The sequence below is a fragment of the Ictalurus punctatus genome, chromosome 17 (assembly GCF_001660625.3).
Source record: "Ictalurus punctatus breed USDA103 chromosome 17, Coco_2.0, whole genome shotgun sequence".
In the NCBI taxonomy this organism is placed as follows: Eukaryota; Metazoa; Chordata; class Actinopteri; order Siluriformes; family Ictaluridae; genus Ictalurus; species Ictalurus punctatus.
The window spans coordinates 24,654,857-24,675,073 of record NC_030432.2 but is presented as its reverse complement, the minus strand read 5'-3'; the positions used below and the strand labels follow the sequence as shown (position 1 = coordinate 24,675,073).

The 20,217-nt window shown below is 39.4% G+C and overlaps 2 protein-coding genes across 2 annotated transcripts; both read left to right on the top strand.

Annotated features, from left to right (window-relative positions):
• The first annotated feature begins 389 nt into the window (after window positions 1-389).
• LOC108277542 (olfactory receptor 2AT4-like) lies at window positions 390-1,376 on the top strand. The gene has a single exon (XM_017490366.3). The coding sequence runs from the start codon at window positions 390-392 to the stop codon at window positions 1,374-1,376; it is 987 nt and encodes a 328-aa protein (XP_017345855.3).
• A 6,700-nt stretch (window positions 1,377-8,076) lies between these two features.
• On the top strand, window positions 8,077-11,727 carry LOC128635272 (olfactory receptor 2AT4-like; the record flags this gene model as incomplete). The annotated part of the gene is made up of 2 exons (XM_053687292.1): window positions 8,077-8,973; window positions 11,710-11,727. Coding segments are annotated over exons 1-2 (915 nt in total), but the record flags the coding sequence as incomplete, so codon positions are not given.
• Window positions 11,728-20,217: the final 8,490 nt, after the last annotated feature.

Genomic DNA, 20,217 nt, shown 5'->3' with positions numbered 1-20,217 from the left:
GGAAAGGTAGTGGCTCGAAATCATAGTGCATACTGTATCTAGCAATCATGCGGTCTGAATATGTAAAGCAAGTGGGTTTACTCGCAAAGGGTATGGTCAGATACAAATAATTACGTCAAAAGTATGCGCAAAGCCTCAACAGTGAGGGTTTAAAAGGCCCATCCCTCAGTCTGTGGGCAGCTTTGTAAGAGCCTGGATCAAAATTTAGGGAAGGTATGATTCAAGTGTTGTGGATACAGTATCTTTTATATATCTTTATTATATTTTGTATCTTCCACATATACATATATGATTTCACTAAATGAAAAATTCATTTTAAACCAAGAAAGATTTTTTAACTGTAGTCTTGTGTAAAATATATGGTAAACAATTATGCTCTTTTTTGTCAGATGTCTATCTATACTGAAACACTGTACAAAAACAGCACGACCAATATTCCTGAATTTGTCCTTGAAGGATTCACAGGAATTCCTGCTAAGTATTATGGATTGGTAGGAACCTTTTTCTTCTTCATTTATCTGATGCTGGCATCTGGGAACGTTTTCATCCTTGTATTTGTGGCATGTGAAAAAAGTCTTCAGAAGCCAACGTACATCATCTTCTGTAATCTTGCAATATCAGATCTTGGATTTGGAACTACAACTCTGCCCAGAATCATTGCTAAGTACTGGATGTCAGAGATCATTTCATTCAATGGTTGTTTTACACAAATGTATTTTGTCCATTATTTTGGGACTTGCACCTCATTTCTTATGGCATTAATGGCCCTTGATCGATTTGTTGCCATATGTAACCCATTGAGATATCCAGTTCTGATTACACACACCACTATTGTGATTCTTTGTTCAGTGCTTTGGATAGGAAACCTCCTCATTCTTGGTGCAATTACTGCATATACCCTTAGTGTGCCTTACTGTGGCCCAAATATTATACGTCACTGCTACTGTGACTATATTTCAATAAGTAATCTAGCATGTGCAGACATAACAGCCATAAAAGCCACTAGTTTTACCATAGCTATGACTGTACTGTGGGGTCCTTTATTTTATATCATATTTTCTTATGTGGCCATCATTATTTCAGTCATGAAAATCTCAAATAAAGATGGACGCTATAAAGCCTTTTTAACATGTACTCCACAACTATTTATCATCTGCCTGTACTATCTCCCCAGAAGTTTTGTGTATGTGACATTTTCTGTTGGATTACGTTTTGAAACAAACCTCTATATTGCAATGATAATGATGTACAGTCTTTTTCCTGCCCTCATTAATCCACTCATATACTGCTTTAGGACCAAAGAAATTAAGGACACATTAATGAAAAAATTAAAGCAAAGACAGGTGAGGGTAAATAGAAAAGGTATTTTAACCTAAAGAAAATTATATCTTATCCAATTTGTTTTCAATTGTAATTACATTTAGTAACATCAGTAACATTTTAAAATGCAGGAAAACATGAATCTGTGCCTGCTATGTCTTATTAAATTTAGGTTTATCAACTACAATATGCAATGTAATTAGTTGAAAATGATTAATCAGCCATAAAAAAATGTTCAACCAAATAAAAACAAAGATTCTGTATTAAATGGAAATGCAGACTACTGTAATTTTGTGTAAGAAACATAAAATTGCACAGCCAAATTATACAAAACACCAATGCTTGTACCTGTCTGGCTATTTCAGTTTATGCATGGGTCATGCATGAGTCATGTTAGAGCACTGCTGTCACTTTTTCAAGTAACTTTTTTTTCCAGGTTTGAAATGTTTTACATTTTTAATTAGCAAATATATATTGTTTTATGGCCTAGAATACCACCATGTTCAACTGCAAGATGGTTGTTTCTTTAAGTATATACACTCTATTCTCTATTGCATTACTTTTTAGGGGGCTAAGCATGTTTTTCTTTCTCTACTGTAAACTTTAAATGTTAAAAAATAAAAATAAATAAATAATACACTTTGGTCAATAGGTAGTATCCCCTCCTGTTACTAAGACTACAGATGAGTCTGATCATCCAGTGGAGCTGTAGCTAAATGTTTTACATCCTGGTTTATATCTTAGAATGTCCTACAATTAAGAATCTTTTTGCCACTTTTTCCTTGGTTTCTCCAAACAAAACGGAAAAACTACTTTTTTAGTAAATATGCAAAACCTGCTTTTGAGAACTTGTCCTAGGAATTTTTTTCCAATCTTTGCAAAATTGGTGTCAAACTACTCAGAAGTCTGAGCACTTCAATAATTATGAAAAACATGTTGATATTTTTTAAACAATATGGCCATCACTTGCCTATCAGTTCTAGCTTGGCGGAGCCCGATTTACTTAAACTTTACTCGATTTACTCAAACAGCTCTAACTCATGTCTGGCTGTACTGATTCATACAAATCAACAAATCAGTACGATTCTGAGGTGGTATGCAAAGTTTAGGGAGTGGTCATACATAGGTGTAAATTTAATTTAAACATTTATAGTTAAATGTAATTTAAACAGTTATAACAAATTGCATTTTAGAAGGATTTTGAATTACACTAGTTGTGTTTAGGATTAAATGCTGAGGCTGTCTACTAATGTAGGGGTGTGGTTCTCCATAAGAGCAGAGTTCAAATAGTTTTTCAAAAATATTTTCAGGCATTGTACGTCTGATTGATCTGGAATTTGGTGTAGTGCATCTTTGTACTAAACCGTTTGTGGTTTTCTACTGTTGACTGGGTTACGTCAAAGACATTGCCATCAGCCAATCAGCTTGCAGCAGACACTTCAGTGTTAGCAGTGAATTACCATCATCTATGGTTGCTTTAGTGTAATACGCAACTTGGCCAGAATTATCCACTAGGGGCACTATACTAGGGGGCTTGGCCCTTCACATAGCAGATCATATATTTCTGTGTAATTTTATGTTATTCTTTAAAAGGTTTCTATGGAATAATTGTCATGTTAATGGATAAAACTAAATTTTTTGCAACATAAAATTCTTCACATGTTCAAATTTTGACTTTTTTCCCCTTTATATTGATCTGAAAAATAAAGATTTTACTGAACTGAAATATGTTTCCTCTTTTTTACACGTACCTCAACTACAAGTAAAGGTTTCATTCAACTTCCTACATCTACATTTTTCACAATGTACTTACTGTATAGAAAAACAACCATACTGCAAAATTGTAAACAATTATGAGTTTGAAATTGGAAATGAGTTCCCACCTTGATTATCAGCATCATCCACATCAATCTCTGACTCATCACCTGAGGTAAAAGTCACTCACTGCATTTAAACATGAGATTTTTCATCACCTCATCACTTGATAAATCTCTGACTGAATCCTTAACTGATTAGGCTTACAGTGCCCTACACTAATATTGGCACCCTTGGTAAATATGAGCAAAAAAGGCTGTCTTTATTGTTTAATCTTTTGATCTTATGTTTAAAAACATCACAAAATACTCTGCTCTCATGGATATCAAACAATTGCAAACAACACAGGTATATAAAATGCAACAATTATTGGCACCCTTTTGGTCAATACTTTGTGCTATCTCCCTTTGCCAAGATAACAGATCTGAGTCTTCACCTATAATGTCTGATGAGGTTGAAAAATACTTTCCATCCTGGTGGACTCTCTTCTTCAGTTCACCCCACAGGTTTTCTATGGGGTTCAGGTCAGGGGACTGGGATGGTCATGGCAGGACCTTGATTTTGTGGTCAGTAAACCATTTTTGTGTTGATTTTGATGTATGTTTTGTATCATTGTCCTGCTGGAAGATCCAACCACGGCCCATTTGAAGCTTTCTGGCAGAGGCAGTCAGGTTTCCATTTAATATCTGTTGATATTTGATAGAGACCATGATGCCATGTATCCTAACAAAATGTCCAGGTCCTCTGGCAGAAAAACAGCCCCAAAACATTAAAGATCCACCACCATATTTAACCGTCGGCATGAGGTACTTTTCCATATGGCTACCTCTCTGTGTGCTCCAAAACCACCTCTGGTGTTTATTGCCAGAAAGCTCTATTTTAGTTTAGTGGCTCTTTAAAATCTGACCATAGAACCTGATCCCATTTGAAGTTCCAGTAGCTTTTTTCTCGAAACCCTTCCAAACAACTTGTGGTGATGTAGGTGAATTCGAATTGTAGTTTTGGAGGCTATCTGTTCCCAAGACACAACTATATTCCACAATTCTCCAACTGTGATCCTTGGAGATTGTTGGGCCACTCGAACCGTGCTCTTCACAGTGCGTTGAGACGATATAGACACACGGTCGATTCATAACATTTCCAACTGACTATCAATGCTTGTGCGATTTCCTTATAGCCACTTCCCATTTTGAGAATATCAACAACCTTTTGCTGCACATCACATCTATATTCCTCGCTCTTACCCATTGTTATGAATGACTAAGGGAATTTGGCCTGTGTATTACCTCATATGTATACCCCTGTGAAACAGGAAGTCATAGTTGAACAATTTCCTGTTCCTAGTCACCCAGGCGTACTTAAAAAAAGTTTAAATATCAGTGTGAATAGATTTTTCTCATATGAATTAATAGGGGTGCCAATAATTTTTGCACACCTATATTTAACAAAGTGTTTTTTTTATTAGCCTGTAATGTGTTTGCAGTTGTTTGATATCCATGAGAGCAGAGTATTTTGTGATTATTTTTTTTTAACAAAAGATCAAAAGGTTAAATATTAAAGACAATTTTTCACAGCCTTCTTTGTTCATATTTACCAACTGTGACAATATTAGTGGAGGGTGCTGTATGCCCATTTCACTAGACAAGTAACTACCCATTAAATTAATCAAAGCATCAAAGTTTTAGAATATATACCATATATGTCAAGACTTTGATGGCTGGTACATAGCATATAAATATAAAACAAATTTAAGCATTTTCGTTTGTTTGAGAATTTGACTACTTGGGTAATTCCTTGTACTTATGTCTAAAATTGTACTTAAGTGAAAATAGATAAAACTAACAGATAAACCCCACTGGACTATATTTATGGAGTGCCATTTTCAAATGCTGAATTGTTATAGAAACTGTGGAACCAGTGAATTTATGTCTGGGCAAAGAAAACACACTTTAAATCACTTTAACTTTAAGCTAACTGAATTTGTTCAGTTTCAGTAAATAAAAGTACATTCATATTATATGAGGCCTTCAACTTCCAAACAAAAGGAAAAGAGCACTTTGACCAAAGGAATATAGAGAGTGTTATATTGTCATTTATGAGCAACTGTATGCGTAAAAAATCTCAAAGTCTTATAGCTATAGTTAATACTGTTTTCAAATAATATGTTCTTCATCACTATGAACATCAGAATTATGTGTTTGCATGACAGGGAGGCTTGCTATGTCCTCAAAAACATCTGAATAGCTATTAAAGTGGACTCCTAAGTTGAGGAGGCTCTCAGAATGCTGGATGTTCCTAGACGCAGGTCTGTCTGAAGGAATCTGGACGTCTCTGAAGGGTGATGGAACAGCCAGTATGAGCTGTCCTCTTGACCAGTCTGTAACATAAAGGAAAAAGTGGGCTAACAGTCCAGTGACTAAAAGAACAGAAAAAGTTGACTGTACACTTTCTAAATTGGTAGACACACCAGTGTTTGCCACCTTTTAGTGGAAAGTAGCTAATGCATGTGCAAAAAGTTGCTATAAGTTGTCTCAGGGAGTAATTGGTTGGTGGGAATATCTGCTTGTGTAAGCACAACTCATCCAGGCTTTACACACTGGTGCCTGCTCCCTAAACTTGTATAATCAGGAGCTGTGATGTGAGCTGGAGAGCCATATCATGTGCTGGACAGTCAGGAAAGTTTACTTTTTCATTTGCCTCTTTTTGAAATAAAGTTGCTAAAATGGTCTAAAAAGTCACCAAATCTTCTGGCAAGGTTGCTAAGCTGGCAACACTGGGCTTCACTAATGTTAATATGGAAAATCAAGCTGTCTAAAATAGTTCTATAATAGTTCTGTCAAATAATTGTAAACAATAATGAGATAAACATTTCCCTTTGAACCCATTCCTTACAAATAAAATCTGCTTTGGGGTACGTACCTTCACTCACGTGCTCATGGCACTTGTCTTGTGCACTGAAAAAGCGGAGTTCTGTCTTACAGTCATATTCTGAGCAAGTGAAGGAACTGTGGCTATCACTTTCTGATGAGCTCTCTCTCACTTTAGTTTGGCCAAGAGGAATGCTTAGTATTTTAACCTCATCTACCGAGAGGAAACTAGGGGGATCTGTTTGTTCAGGGGTAAGCTTAGAAAGGAGGTGGGCCTGATGGTTTTTGCACCCATCCTCCACTTTACCAAAAAATCTTGTAGTATACGGTATACCATGTCTAAGAGCTGAGGATTCAGGATAGGTGTGAGACATATTTGTTGTTTCTTCACAAATGGATGGAGAAACTTGAGAGTTTTGTGTTTGTGGAATACCATCTTTTCCCAAATGCTCAATCAGGCCTAACCTATCATAATTATCTGTCTTTATTTGCAAGGGCTTCATGTTAGAGCACCATGTTGTGTATGTACTGTCAATTTCATAGTACTCTAGCTCACTTCCCCCTAAACCTGTTAGGTGGCTATGGCTATGGGAAGCCGAAAATTGTCACACAAAGTCACCGGCCTATTCAAAGACCTCCATAGAATAAACAACATCACCCACAAGCTGTAATTACCATGACAAGTCATTTAGCCCTATGGTTCCATGTTTCCCATCTCAAACTAGTCACTTCAGGTCCCCTCCACCCCCCCCAGAACCCCTGGACATTGAAGGCCATATAAGAGATACAGGATTCACAATGTCAAGATGGTAAACTGCACTACCCCCTACTGTGTTGGGACGTTCATGCATGCCACCCCAATAGTCTAGGTCCATGTGCTAAGACACTTCGCAAACACTCATATCAAAGTATACGCTCTGCATCATTGCCAGTCAATACCAAGCCTTGATTTACTGTTTGCTTAAGTGGCCTGATCTAGTTTGTGTTATTCATGTTTTTGTTCTTGCTTGGCCTTATTTATGTTGTTTGCTCATTGCCTGTTTTTTGAACATGCTTCTGGATTACATCTTTTCTTGTTTGGCTCTATTAATAAAACCATTGAGTATCTGCACATGCATACTCAACTGTTTCCTGACAAGTAAATGTTACAGAAAAGGACAGATGATGGAACCATAAATTTTGTATGAAATTGTTATAACATTTCTGTTTACAATGTTTGATATTCAGAGGAAACACAATATGGACCCAGTAGCGCATTACAGACTTGAAACTCTAAAGAAATATATCAGAAATGCAGCTGCCTACTGGCCTTCAAGTATGTGTACTGTGTAATTATTTGCCCCACATCATTATTGTTATACATTATTATCAATGAGATCACAATTTAATTAACACTCAACCCTAATAGTTTAATTGTCAAGCTGTTGATGTATGTTAGATGTTAGCCCACTCATCTAAGCCACCAGCCATCAACGTGTTTAAAATATTTCATAAGAGCAGATGATTTTTGGTTTGAGAGGTTTAAAATTTAGGTTTACAATTTAGGTTTACAATTTTATGTTTTCATAATGCTCCAATTTACATGTCAGTCTTTGTCTCTTTTTTTTTCTATAGTGAAAAAAAATCCAACAAATAATATCACTCAGAGGTGTGTCGAAAAACGTGGTGCGGTTATTCACACTGTAATTTTAGACATTACAATGTAGCTTCTTACATAAATCTCAGGAGCTGTTGAGCAGACCTAAGTATCTTGCTAGTCATGTGACATGTACACTGACTGTTAGATAAATAAATTGCCCTGGAGTAGACACATTTCCTGATGCTATAACCGTTACCAACACATTGAAAAGGTATGGAGGGTATGCATAATGTCTAGATATCTTTTGGTAACTTATATAATTGGCGTTTGTTTTGAAATCTATACTTAATATCACAATCTATCTAAAATCAAGATAAACGTAATGTAACAATAATTAAACAATTTTTACTCATTTTGTATTGTGTAACCATTTTAATTTGTATATACTCTGTATTTGCATTAAATCTGAAATTTTCTCTTTAAGGACATCAAATCATGTCAGGAGGAAACATGACATTTGTGAAGGACTTTTTTATAGTTGGTTTTCCTGGACTTCGTCCAAATTACTATGCCCTTGTATCTGCAGCTATGTTCTTAGTTTATGTGTGCATTGTGATAGGGAATGGAATTTTTCTTCTGTTGTTTGCAACAAACAAAAGTCTCCATAAACCCATGTATTACATTTACGTAAGTCTTGTGTTGTCTGATGTATTGTTCAGTACATGCACCTTACCAAAGATCATTGCTCGATATTGGTTTGACGATGGGACCATTTCTTTTGCAGCTTGTTTTTTTCAGATGTACTTAGTGCATTATTTTGGTGTGGTCAATTCATACACACTAGCTGTAATGGCCATAGATCGATATATAGCAGTCTGCTACCCATTTCGTTACCATTCTATTATGTCAAATAGAAATATATTAATTCTGAGCCTAGCAGTTTGGGTTTTTTCTCATCCTATCAGTATAATGATGGTTGTTCGGGCTTCTCCCCTACCTTACTGTGGAGCCAACACCATTTTACACTGCTATTGTGATCACATATCTATTACCCGACTTGCATGCACTGACAGGACTCCATATAGTTTACCAGCTTTTGCTTATGCCATGGTAATATTGCTGGGATCTCTTGCCATTATTGTGGTCTCATATTCTTTCATTATTCTAGCTGTCCTACAAATATCAAGTACACAGGGTCGGCTAAAGACTTTTTCCACATGTAGTTCTCAACTCATTATAATTGCACTCTTCTTCTTACCAAGGTGTTTTAATTACTTGGCCGCCAATGTAGGGATCACTTTTAATGCTGATTTGCAAATAGCCATCATTATGCTGTATAGCTTGCTACCTCCAATGATAAATCCTTTACTGTATAGTCTAAAAACAGAAGAAGTTAAGAAGATTATTATAAGAACATTTAGAAAAAGGCCAAGTTAGCTTGACCTAATTTGTCATATCTTGAAATATATTCTGATACATGTGGATTGTGTTATTGTATTTGTGTTGTACTGTAATTGGATCTACACAACATCAAATAGTAATCAAACAGTTGAATGATTTGATCACTGAGGTGAAAGCCCCAAATCTATAAAACATACAGTATATATTGATGGCTACTTTGTAATAGGCAGGTAAAGAAACACACTACCTTGATATGATCGTACAACAAAGGACCTAATCTTGTTGAATTTATTTTGCACAGGCTGGGTAAAGCCTGGTATTTTCCAAGCTTTAACATTCCTAATTCAATTTATTCAAAGCTTATATATAAACTGTTGTTTAAAGTGAACTGTTAATAAATCCAGGTCTCATTTGGGTGTATTTCATTCTAAAATAAATTAGAATAAATTAGATGATACACTTCAATACCATTCAAATATTGATTCTGTTTAAAATGAAAGGATGCATGTTGAGACCACATGGGATACAAGCAATAAAAATTTTGTACAAAGTGTATTTTATGTTGTATTTAATATTTTCAGTTCTTCAAATGTTTAATCCTTTAACTTTTAAAAGAACATAAGTTATATCTTTCCATAAGAGTATTTTGACATTTTTCTGAATTCATATTCTTGCATTGTTTTAGCTTTCCTGTGAATTTAACACATATGAACAGAGAGGTTCCTCCACTCATAATAATTTCCCTCTTCTTCTAGCTCTATTTGCAAATTATCACTGTTCCTGCTCTTGCTCATGACCAATCCCATAAGAACAGAAAATATAATGATTTTTTAAATTAGATAAATGAATAAAACAGACTACAAGTTAGCTGTAGTATACTCTGGGTTTTTGTGTAGCATGTACATCTGAAGTATTTAAAAATTAATATCTATATAGTGTAATGGATCATTTTAAATGTATATACTATTATATAAGTATACATATAAGTATATATGTATATACTTTGAAATGGAATTTATGCATTATTCTCGCATCATTATACAGGAGTCCCTGCTCCAGCCTGAACACTCAGCTGAACTCTGCTTTCTATTTGCCTAAATTACTTTGTCTACCCAAATAGCATTTATATTCTTTGCTAGCATTTGCTGTCTGAGCAGTATTTCCCCAATGTGACTAAGGTTTAGATCTGCTTTCTGTGTTTTTTTTAACCCATTTTTCCCATGTTTGCCTGATTGTTGCTTGGTTTTTACCACAATTCTGCCATTTAATAACATTAGGCTCATGTTTACAACCAACTGCTTCTGATCTGTGGCTGTTCCTTTTATCCATCATGCCACAATACAAGCAGTAAACTCCAGTGTTTACCTTCCTCAAAGTTAGGGGACAAAAAATTAGAATGTCACAGAAAGTTCATTTTTTTCCTGTAATTTAATTCAAAAAGTGGAACTTTCATATATTCTAGATTTATTATACGGAAAGTTAAATATTTCAAGCTTTTTTTTGTTGTTGTTGTTTGAAATCTTCCTGATTATGGCTTACAGCTCATGAAAATCAAAAGTCTAGTATCTCAAAATATTTCAATTGATTTTTGATTTCCATGAGCTGTAAGTCATAATCATCAAATTTAACAAAAAAAATTGGCTTGAAATATTTTACTTTGTGTAATGAATCTAGAATATTCAAAAGTTCCACTTTTTGAATTAAATTATGGGAAAAAATGTACTTTTTCACGATATTCTAATTTTTTGTGATGCACCTGTACACTCACGGACTTGGACCAGCTCACTTACAGTTGCACTCACTGAATTCTGGTAAACAACCAGAAATGTCTGCCTATAACATATTTTGACAAGTCAACTAGAAGAAACCATCAGTATATTTAAACCAAATGACCTGAAAATGTTTTTATTCACTTTTAATCTCGCGCACTCTATCTTTCTGCAAAGATAATGTGAGAAGTCAAATACTCAAACAGCAAACATAGTAGTAAAAATGGTCTGTCTATAGATAACTAAAGCACATGAGGAAATAGATTAATTCATCACAAAATTGCATTATGTGCTGTAGAAAAAATTACATAAGCCTAATTAATTCAGCTTGTAATAAGATACCAGCTGTCAAAATGTATTTGATTGTCCTGTATGTGACAAACATCAAAACACAGAGTCATGCTCACACACTCTGCACAGCCAAGAACAGACAAAGTTTTAAAATGTTTAAATGTCCTAAAGAGAATCGACTGGATGTGACTAAATTAATCAGCAATGTAAGATTTAACTGAACGGTCAAGTGATCAGTGGAGTCAAGTGTTGCCTTTAATAAAGTAAAAGGGTTATAGAGGAAGTAACACAGCTGGCCTTTTTGATGGCTTGATTTTAATCGAGTACTATTATTGTTGTCCTATAGTGTATATTGTCATGTACACTATGAAACATATCTCAAGAAGGTTTGGATGAAATGCAGGGTTTGATAAAAGAACCAGGCCAGGAAAGCCAATAGGATAAAACTGATCAGAAACTCACGTCAGATAAAAGGTCTGGTGATTTACAGACTGGACTAGGCAATGGAAACCGTCTGGGTTATGCATGTAAACCTGTTCCCTGAGAAGGGAACGAGATGTTGCATTTAGCATAACACTATGGGCGCGCCCCTCACATGCGACCGCCACCGTGCCTATTTATAGGCCTAAATAGGCCTATCATGCCTATTTAGGCCTGCCATGATCAGGTGACGGGGGCAATTAAGCGCGTCGTGTGATATATATATATATATATATAATGGCACCTGTGAACCACACCATCAGCCTCTATTATCTCAAGCGGAGACTCAATTCACAGGCCTACCCCGGTATGACAAAGCTATGCAACGTCTCGTTCTGTTCTCAGGGATCAGGGTCACATGCATAACCCAGACATTCCCTTTCAAAGGGAACTCCATGTTGCGTTTAGCATAACACTATGGGAATGAGAATACCCACTCCGTCAACGCAAGGGTACGGCCTGTTCAAAAAGACCCAAGCCTGAGGATCAGTACAAGACACTCGTGCCCGGGGTGGAATGAATATCCAGGCTGTAAAATCGAATGAATGTGTGTGGCATAGACCACCCTGCAGCAGCACACACATCCTGTAAGGATAAAGGGCAAAGCCTTCAAGAAGGCGACCACCTTAGTGGAATGAGCCCTTATGCCCAGAGGCGTAGCGAGACCGCACGCCTCATAAGCAATAGAGATTGCTTCCACTATCCAATTAGAGATGCGCTGCTTTGACACAGTATCACCTCTACTGTCGCCACCAAAGCAGACCAGCAGCTACTCCGACTTGTGCCACTGGCCGGAGCGGTGGACGTAAGTACAGAGAGCCCTTACTGGACACAGCAGGTGCATTCTCTCTTGTTCCAGTGTGAGGAACAGAGCAGGACAGAAAGCCTGTAACACCACAGGCTGGGCAGCAGATGTAGGCACTTTAGGAATATAATCCAGTCTAGGTTACAAGGCCTTGGCTAATCCAGGGGTAAAGGCAAGACAGGAAGGGGCAATTCAGAGAGCTTGTAGATCTACTACTTGCTTGGGAGATGTCAGGGCCAGCAGAAGAGCTACCTTTAGAGTCAGAAGCTTCTCAGAGGCTGACTCCAGGGGCTCAAATGGAGCCCCTGACAGACCTTCCAGGCCCACAGAAAGGGCCCAGGAAGGTATGCATGGCCTGCAGATGGGCCTCAGCCGCCTGACACCACGCATAAACCTCGAAGTTAGAGGATTTTGCCCCTCAGAGGCTCCATCAACAGGGGCGTGGCTGGGCGAAATGGCGGCCACATAAACCCTGATTGTAGAAGGAGCCCACACCACTGAGAAACGTTCTAGTAAGAACTCCAGGACTGTAGCTATTGCGCAGTTCACTGGGTCTACAGTGGATCCCTGCGGATGTGAATCTCTGAAGGAGTGCCATCTAGCAGGGATATTATCTCTGAGAACCATATTTTAGCTGGCCAATAAGGTGCTACTAGCAGCAGACATAGACTTTCTTGGCAAACTCTCATTAGAACTTGTGGGAGAAAAGCGTACAGATATGACCTCGGCCACATGTGCACCATGGCAGCCCTAATTGTGTGGGAGGAGTGAGGGCGAACCACAGCAGGCAGTGTGTTGTCTCCTCAGAAGCTATCACATCCACCGAACCTCCGCCATATGGACTTCACCACTTACGGATGGAGACTCCAACCCCCGGGCCTCAGCCCCGTCCTCGACAGGATGTCTTCCTCCACGTTCCGAATGTACATTGCACTCACGGACAAAACTTTCCCTCTGCCCAGAGAAGAATTAGTTGTGCCTGCCTGGACAGGGGGCGCGGACATAATCCTCCCTGGTGGTCAACATATGAGACCACCGCTGTGTTGTCTGTAAACACATGGTGACCTCTCAATTGAGGAAGAAGGAATTTCAGTGCTAGAAATATGGCTCACGTTTCTAGGCAATTTATATGCCGCTCCAGATAAGGGTCGCTCCAGAGACTATGAGCTGGACAGCTGTCTAAGACCACGCTCCAACCCATGAGGGAGGTGTCTGTCATTACTGCTTTGCACTAAGGAGACACCCCTAGAGTGTGACCCAAGGCTAGAAACCGGGGACACTGAAATTCTCAGGGCATGTAGGCATCGCCGTGTGACACTGATTACTCTGAGGTTTCATCCTTGGATGAAACCCCAAACTTCTCAGCCACCACTGAAACGGTGTCCTGTGCAATAGGCCCAATGGTATGATGTTGGCTGCCCTTAAGCTCCAATAGTCTCCCATAGAGACTAGAGGGGATGCCAAGATGCAGCTTTATCTTGCTCAATGTTGATAGGATTGACCCTACGCATGTTGGGGATAGAAATGCTGTCATCGTAGTAGAATCCTTATAAGCCCCCAGAAAAGTTGTCTGATGCACTGGAGAAAGCATAATTTTCTGAGCTTGAACCTGAGCCCCAAGCTCTTCATGTGGGCGAGAACAACATTATGATGTTGAACCACCAGTTCCCTGGATCGTGCTAGAATTAACCTGTCGTCCAGGAAGTTTACTACACGGATGCCCTGGAGTAACAATGGAGCCAGAGTGACATCTATGCACTTTGTGAAGGTGCGAGGGGATAAAGCTAGCGAAATTTCTATGTGGAAATATGTACCTTTTAGCTCTATCGTCACAAACCAGTCTTCAAACTGAATCTGTGTGTAGCAAGGTGGAAAATATTGTCATTATTTAAATTGATTCTTAGAATATTATTCATAGAATAATTCATAGAATAAGTTCTTAAATAGTTCTTAAATAGTTTGGGAAAAAATTACAGTCATAAGGAGTTTAATGCTGCAATAATATTGTGAGGTGTGTACAGAAAAAGGGATGTAAAGGTATAAGTTTGTTTATGTGTTACTGGACCAATCAGGAGGGAGTTACAGGTCACCGGAAGGTCAAGGGGAAAAAACAAACACTGAGAGAAGGGAGAAGAGCGTGTGGTGGAAGGAGTGTGAATTCTAGCTGCAGGTTTTTATTTCTTTCAAGTACCATCACTGCGAGCTATTTGGTCGACCAGAGCTCTATATGTGACTTTAGTGGTGGAATAAGCTATCTGTGGAGAGTATAACCTCTGAGAGACGTTATATTACAGTGGAAAGAATATAATAGCTAAGAGCTAGCTGTTAAGACTTGAATACTAGTGCACACGTGGACTCTGCTAATAAGTTAGTGAACAGCCGACTGGAGGTGCAGAGACTATGTTTATCACGGAGAAAGGAGCTGTGACTACTCGTGTGTAAAGCTCCACTTCTTCTTATCTTGCAATGACCCTGTGTGAGTGTGACCCCATTCTTGATCAAGGTATCATTTATTTGTTCTTGCCCTCGTGCTGAAGCAGCCATTTTGTTTGTGGCTTCTACGTACACGGGCTTATTTCAGGCCTGCAACGGGGAACTTGGTACTCTTATTTTGTTTGTTGTATGGGGTAATGCTGGGTTTTTGTTGGTTAATATGGGTGAATAGCCTATATCTTTTGACTGTTGGGCACATATTTTTCTGTTGTGACATTTGACACTTCTTAAGGCATTCAGAGAACTGTACATGATGTAAACTTGAAGGGATCTTACTTCCTGCGCTAATGTCGGGCTCTGGTCTGTGCTGACTACTGTGGTGAGCAGACCTCTGAACTGGGGGGTCGAGCTCTAAACTGGACCCTGTAATCCTTTTCTACAGTAGACAGAACCCATGGGGACACGTTTGGCAGTGGTTTCCACGCTACCAGACAGTCTTTTAGTGGCGTTAATTATTTCACATTCTATTGGAGTGAAAGCATCAGATTTTTGTTGCCCTGTGACAGCTTGCTGACCAGAGAACACTGAAAACTTGGGACAGCCTTGGCTAGGGGAGGCCCTACAGTAGCACTGGGGGTTAACTGCCCTAACAACCTCATGTCCTCTCCTATATCCTTCCACGGCCCCTCAGGAACGCTCTTCTTTGTCTGCTTGGCCTTTATGACCATTCTCAGATCAGGCCTAGTAGCAGGCCGCGACTGTGGCCGCCCGGTTCCCCTGGCTGTCTCTGAGGGTTGGTGGGCTGCCATACTCACCTTCTCTACTAGCGCTGGCCTGGGCTGCACTCGTGGATGCCTGGATGAACTCAACACAACATGGAAGGAACTGGCTGAATACTGCCGTATGTCGAGTTCACTCAGCAGGTCTGCTTGGTAGGCTTGCAACACTGCCATTGTCTGCAGTGACCCACAAGCAAGACTACTACTGCATAGGCCTTGCCCACCAATGCCACAGTGGCCTTACACACCCTAAATTACCTATCATTGATGGATAGAGGTAGCTCATATGCGCCTCCTCCACCTTCAGCATAGCTAAATAGCCACGCAGTTCATTCCCCAAAACGGACGAATAACCCAACACTGTGGGCTTATAAATACGGTTTATGCATGGTTTTCCCCAGAACCCTGATATTTTGTCATGCATTTCTGGAAGAAAGGGGAGTTTCTGCAGTGTGAGGGGTTTACTTTCACTGCGGAGAAAAAAGCTCATCCAGCCTTAGTAATCACTAAGAGCAGCACTTCATATGCTGCTCACTAAGTAATCACTAAGAGCAGCACTTCATATGCTGCTCTCAGTTTTTAGTACATCCTTCTGGCTCCTCGGAGTCAGAGAGGAATTATAACTATTAATTTTTGTGTGTGTGTGAGGTTTTTTTTTTTTTCCTTTTTGGCTTTCCATAATGGAAGGAGGAGTCGCGACGCGAGCTCCAAAATCCAGCGGAGAACCGGACAGAGCAAGACATAGAGCAACGCTCGTCTCCAGCTCCTCTTCCGGATACATAAGAGATCCCCCGGACCTGAGACGGCTAGCTGCCTTGGCAGCAGCCGGCCCAGATCCACAAGGCTCTGAAACCCAACTCGCTTCGGCTTCCGAGCTGCCTAATGTAGGCGTTACAGTGCGCAGCCTCTCGAGATACTTCTTGAATTCTCTCACTCATATTTTTCTCTCTCGCTCATTCGTTTTTTTCTTCTCTTTTTTTTTTTAAAGGGATAGAAAAGTCCAGAGATTTTGAGAAAAGATAGAGAGGAAATGAAGCGTCTTTTTGTTTCTTTACACAAAAAAAGACATGCAGTCTCGCTGAAGATAATAAGGTTGACGGTGCAGTTCAAAGGTGCCATATATATCATGCGACACACGTAATTGCCACGTAACCTGATCATGGCAGTCCTATAAATAGGCATGATTTTATACAAGCTTCAGATGCCAGTCGCGCGAGGGGTGCTCCCATAGTGTTATGCTAAACAGAACATGGAGTTCCCTTTGAAAGGGAACACAATTACTAAGCACAACAAAATCTAAACTGTGTTTACAACATGTGGAATAAAGGCTTATTAATAGTCATGATTGGATGGTCGTGAGTTCAAATCCCAGCACTGCCAAGCTGCCACTGCTGGGCCCTTGGACAAGGCCCTTAACCCTCAAATGCTCATTTGTATAAATTAGAGAAATGTAAGTCGTCCTGGATAAGGGCGTCTGCCTAATGCCATAAATGTAAATGTGTGGATCAATGCGTTTTAGGTGTACTCACCTCACAGAAGGTACCTGCTCCAGTCCTGTTGATTATTAAAGCAGTAGTAGCAGAGGAAATAGCTGTTCTTCTGGTTAAGTCTTTCGATTGGTCTATTTGATTGGGAGAGGTAGTCTGAGGATAGATTAACACTTATGTTAAGCCACTTGCAAAAAGATTACCAGACTCGAGAGGTGAACTGAACTCCAAGATCAGATACTATATCTTTGGGAAGGCCAAACAATATAAAACATCTATTAACACGACCTCAGCATTTCCATTGCCATGGGAAAGGGAATGAGGTGGCAAGCATTGGAAAACCTATGGAAAAAGTCTATGGTTGTGAGTATGGTAGTGTGGCTCTGTGAATCGGGAAGGTCAGTAATAAAGCGCAATACAACATGTGACCAGGGACAGGAATGGGAAGGGATTCTCACAGCCCACTTGGTGGTTGATGAGAGGATTTGGTTTGTGTGCAATACTGACATTCCTTGACCTATTGCTTTGTGTCTCTTTTTAAAATCCCCCACCAGAATTGTTCCCCACGATTCCAGAGCTCTGGTCCTCCTGATGTGCCTGCTGGATATCCACCATGATTTCCCAGACTACTAGAGTGTGACGATTAGCCTGCAGCCCAAGCACTTCAAGGATGCAGCACTCCTCACACAACTGTCGGCAGGGTGCTAGAAGGACAGCGCCACTTCAGCACGCTAAATGTTTTGGACAGTACGAAAGCATATGGCTGCAACGCGGGGCGGCAGAAGCACACACGGCCAGCAGCTGATGAGTGGAGCAGCTGCTCTTCACCCTTCCGGGGACGACAGGAAGATATAAAAGGACACAGCGAGTGTGCTGAGTTGAGTTGCCTCTCCTATGATAAATCTAATGACGCATTTCTCTGTCTCCCGTCTACATGTGGACCAGGAGGACGACGACAATGTAGAAGTCAGCGCTCTCCAGCCTCCCCGCGCTTTTCGCCGGTGCTGAAGCACCGCTTCCGTCGCACTATGGACCGCCTTGACGCTGCCACATTTGTGTTCTGTGTTCTGCCCAGCTATTTGCTCTAAGCAGCCACACAGGGCTAGGATACAAGACTCAGAAATAATATGTTGAGGGTTTTGTTGGAAGTTAGGGCTTTCAAAGCTATTTGACATTTGGTCTGTCGGTGGTGTTAAATCAGTAAGTTTCTCAGATGAATTTTCCTGCTGTACTGGAATCTAGGAGGGATGGGAAAACATGAGATTCAATAATTCAGTGAGATTCGATAATTAATGGTCTCAAATCTCTTGCCATCTATTCTTCAACCTCATCAGTCATTACAGGCAAAGATGTAGAGCTGTTATCGTGGCGAAGGGCGGTAGCACAAAGTAATGAATAAAAGGGTGCCAATATTTGTTGCACACCTATATTTAACAAGATTTTTGTTTTTTGGATAAACCTGTGTTTTGTTTGTTAACCATGAGAGCCGAGTATTTTGGTGATTTATTTTTTTTAACAGAAGATCAAAAGGTTAAACAATAAAGGCAATTTTTCACAGCCTTACTGACCTCCAAAATAAAATGTTTCTAGGATATTTCTGTAAAAACAACAACAAAAAATTACTTTCTGCTCATATTTTCTGTTTTCACATAAAAAGATTAAATATCTAAGAAATAAACTCAACAAGTTTCACAGACATTTGATGAACAAAAATTTAATAATGTTCAGTCCCTGAACAAAGGAAGGAGGGGGCCAATATCAAAATTAACAGCCAGTATCTTGTGTTCCACCAGCTGCTTTAAGTACTACAGTGCATCTCATCCTCATGGACTGCAGCAGATTTGTCAGTTCTTGCTGTGAGATGTTACCCTACTCTTCCACCAAGGCATTTGCAAGTTCTCGATCACGTCTGGGGGGGACACATGGTTACACTTTGTAGTTTGCCACTAAAAGGATGGTCAGCTGTTCTTCCTGTCTCCTTGTGGCACTGTCTTAGGCATCTTGCAGTTTATTGCTCTGTCCACATCTGCAGTCCTCATGCCTCCCTACAGCAGGCCTATGGGATGTTCATGCAGATGAGCAGGCACCCTAAGTATCTTTCTTCTGGTGTTTTTCAGAGACAGTAGAAAGGTCTCTTTAGTGTCCTCTGTTTGTGTGTTAAGGGCTGTTCCACAGGTGCATGTGTAATAATTGTTTATGGTTCAATGAGCAAGAATGAAAAATGTTTAAACCCTTTCCAATAATGATCTGTAAAGCTTATATGAAGGGGAGCACAATGTAATATATGAGACTAACGGTGCTTTGCAATCAGGCATAATTTTGCAGTGTGCCAGCCTCTTTATGGCAAGCCTCAAAAAGAGACTCTATCTGATTTGATAGATGGTCTCATGGGTCAAGGGATTTTTTTTATGGTAAGGCAAATAACCCCACCTCTTAGGCATAGTCTATTCCAGACGTCTTTCTTAATTCCTGTTTAGGCATTTCCTTCTATTCTTGTGCTACAGGTATCTCCTTCCTTTCCAAGTAGGGCTGGAGTGTTCTGAGATCCACATCTGCTCCCCGATGTCACCCTGCATTCCAACCCCCATTGACTGATGTTGCATCTGTCACTGTTCCCAGGTCCTCAATTACACCCACCATCAGCCCCTTATTCTCCAGGGCTGGTATTTCACTGGCAGGGGAATTGTCAGCTGCAATAGAGGGCCTATTGAATGATATTAGATGTTAACCCACTCATCAAATATTACCACCAGCCATCTGTGTTTAACCTGACCAGTAGTTTTATGTTATGCTTCATTAATGCTCTAATTTACATGAAAAAAGGACTAGTCATCATTTTTATTATTTGACAACAGTCCAACAAAATTGTCAGTAAGGATGTCTCAAATAACATGGCTTATTTACACTATTTTTAGAGATTAAAAGGTAGCTTCTTACACAAGTCTCAGGAGATTTACTGTACATGTGACATGTACACTATGTGTTAAGATAAATAAATTGCCCTGGAGCACGGACACATTTCCTGATGTGCTATGAATCTGTAAAGGTATAGAGAGAATCCATAATGTGTTAATGTCTTTTGATAATTAATTATTTCATTGTCATTTAATTCGAAATCTAGTGTAATATCAAAATTTATCTAAAATAAAGAGAAATGTAATATAACAAAAATTTAAGCTTTTTATTATTAT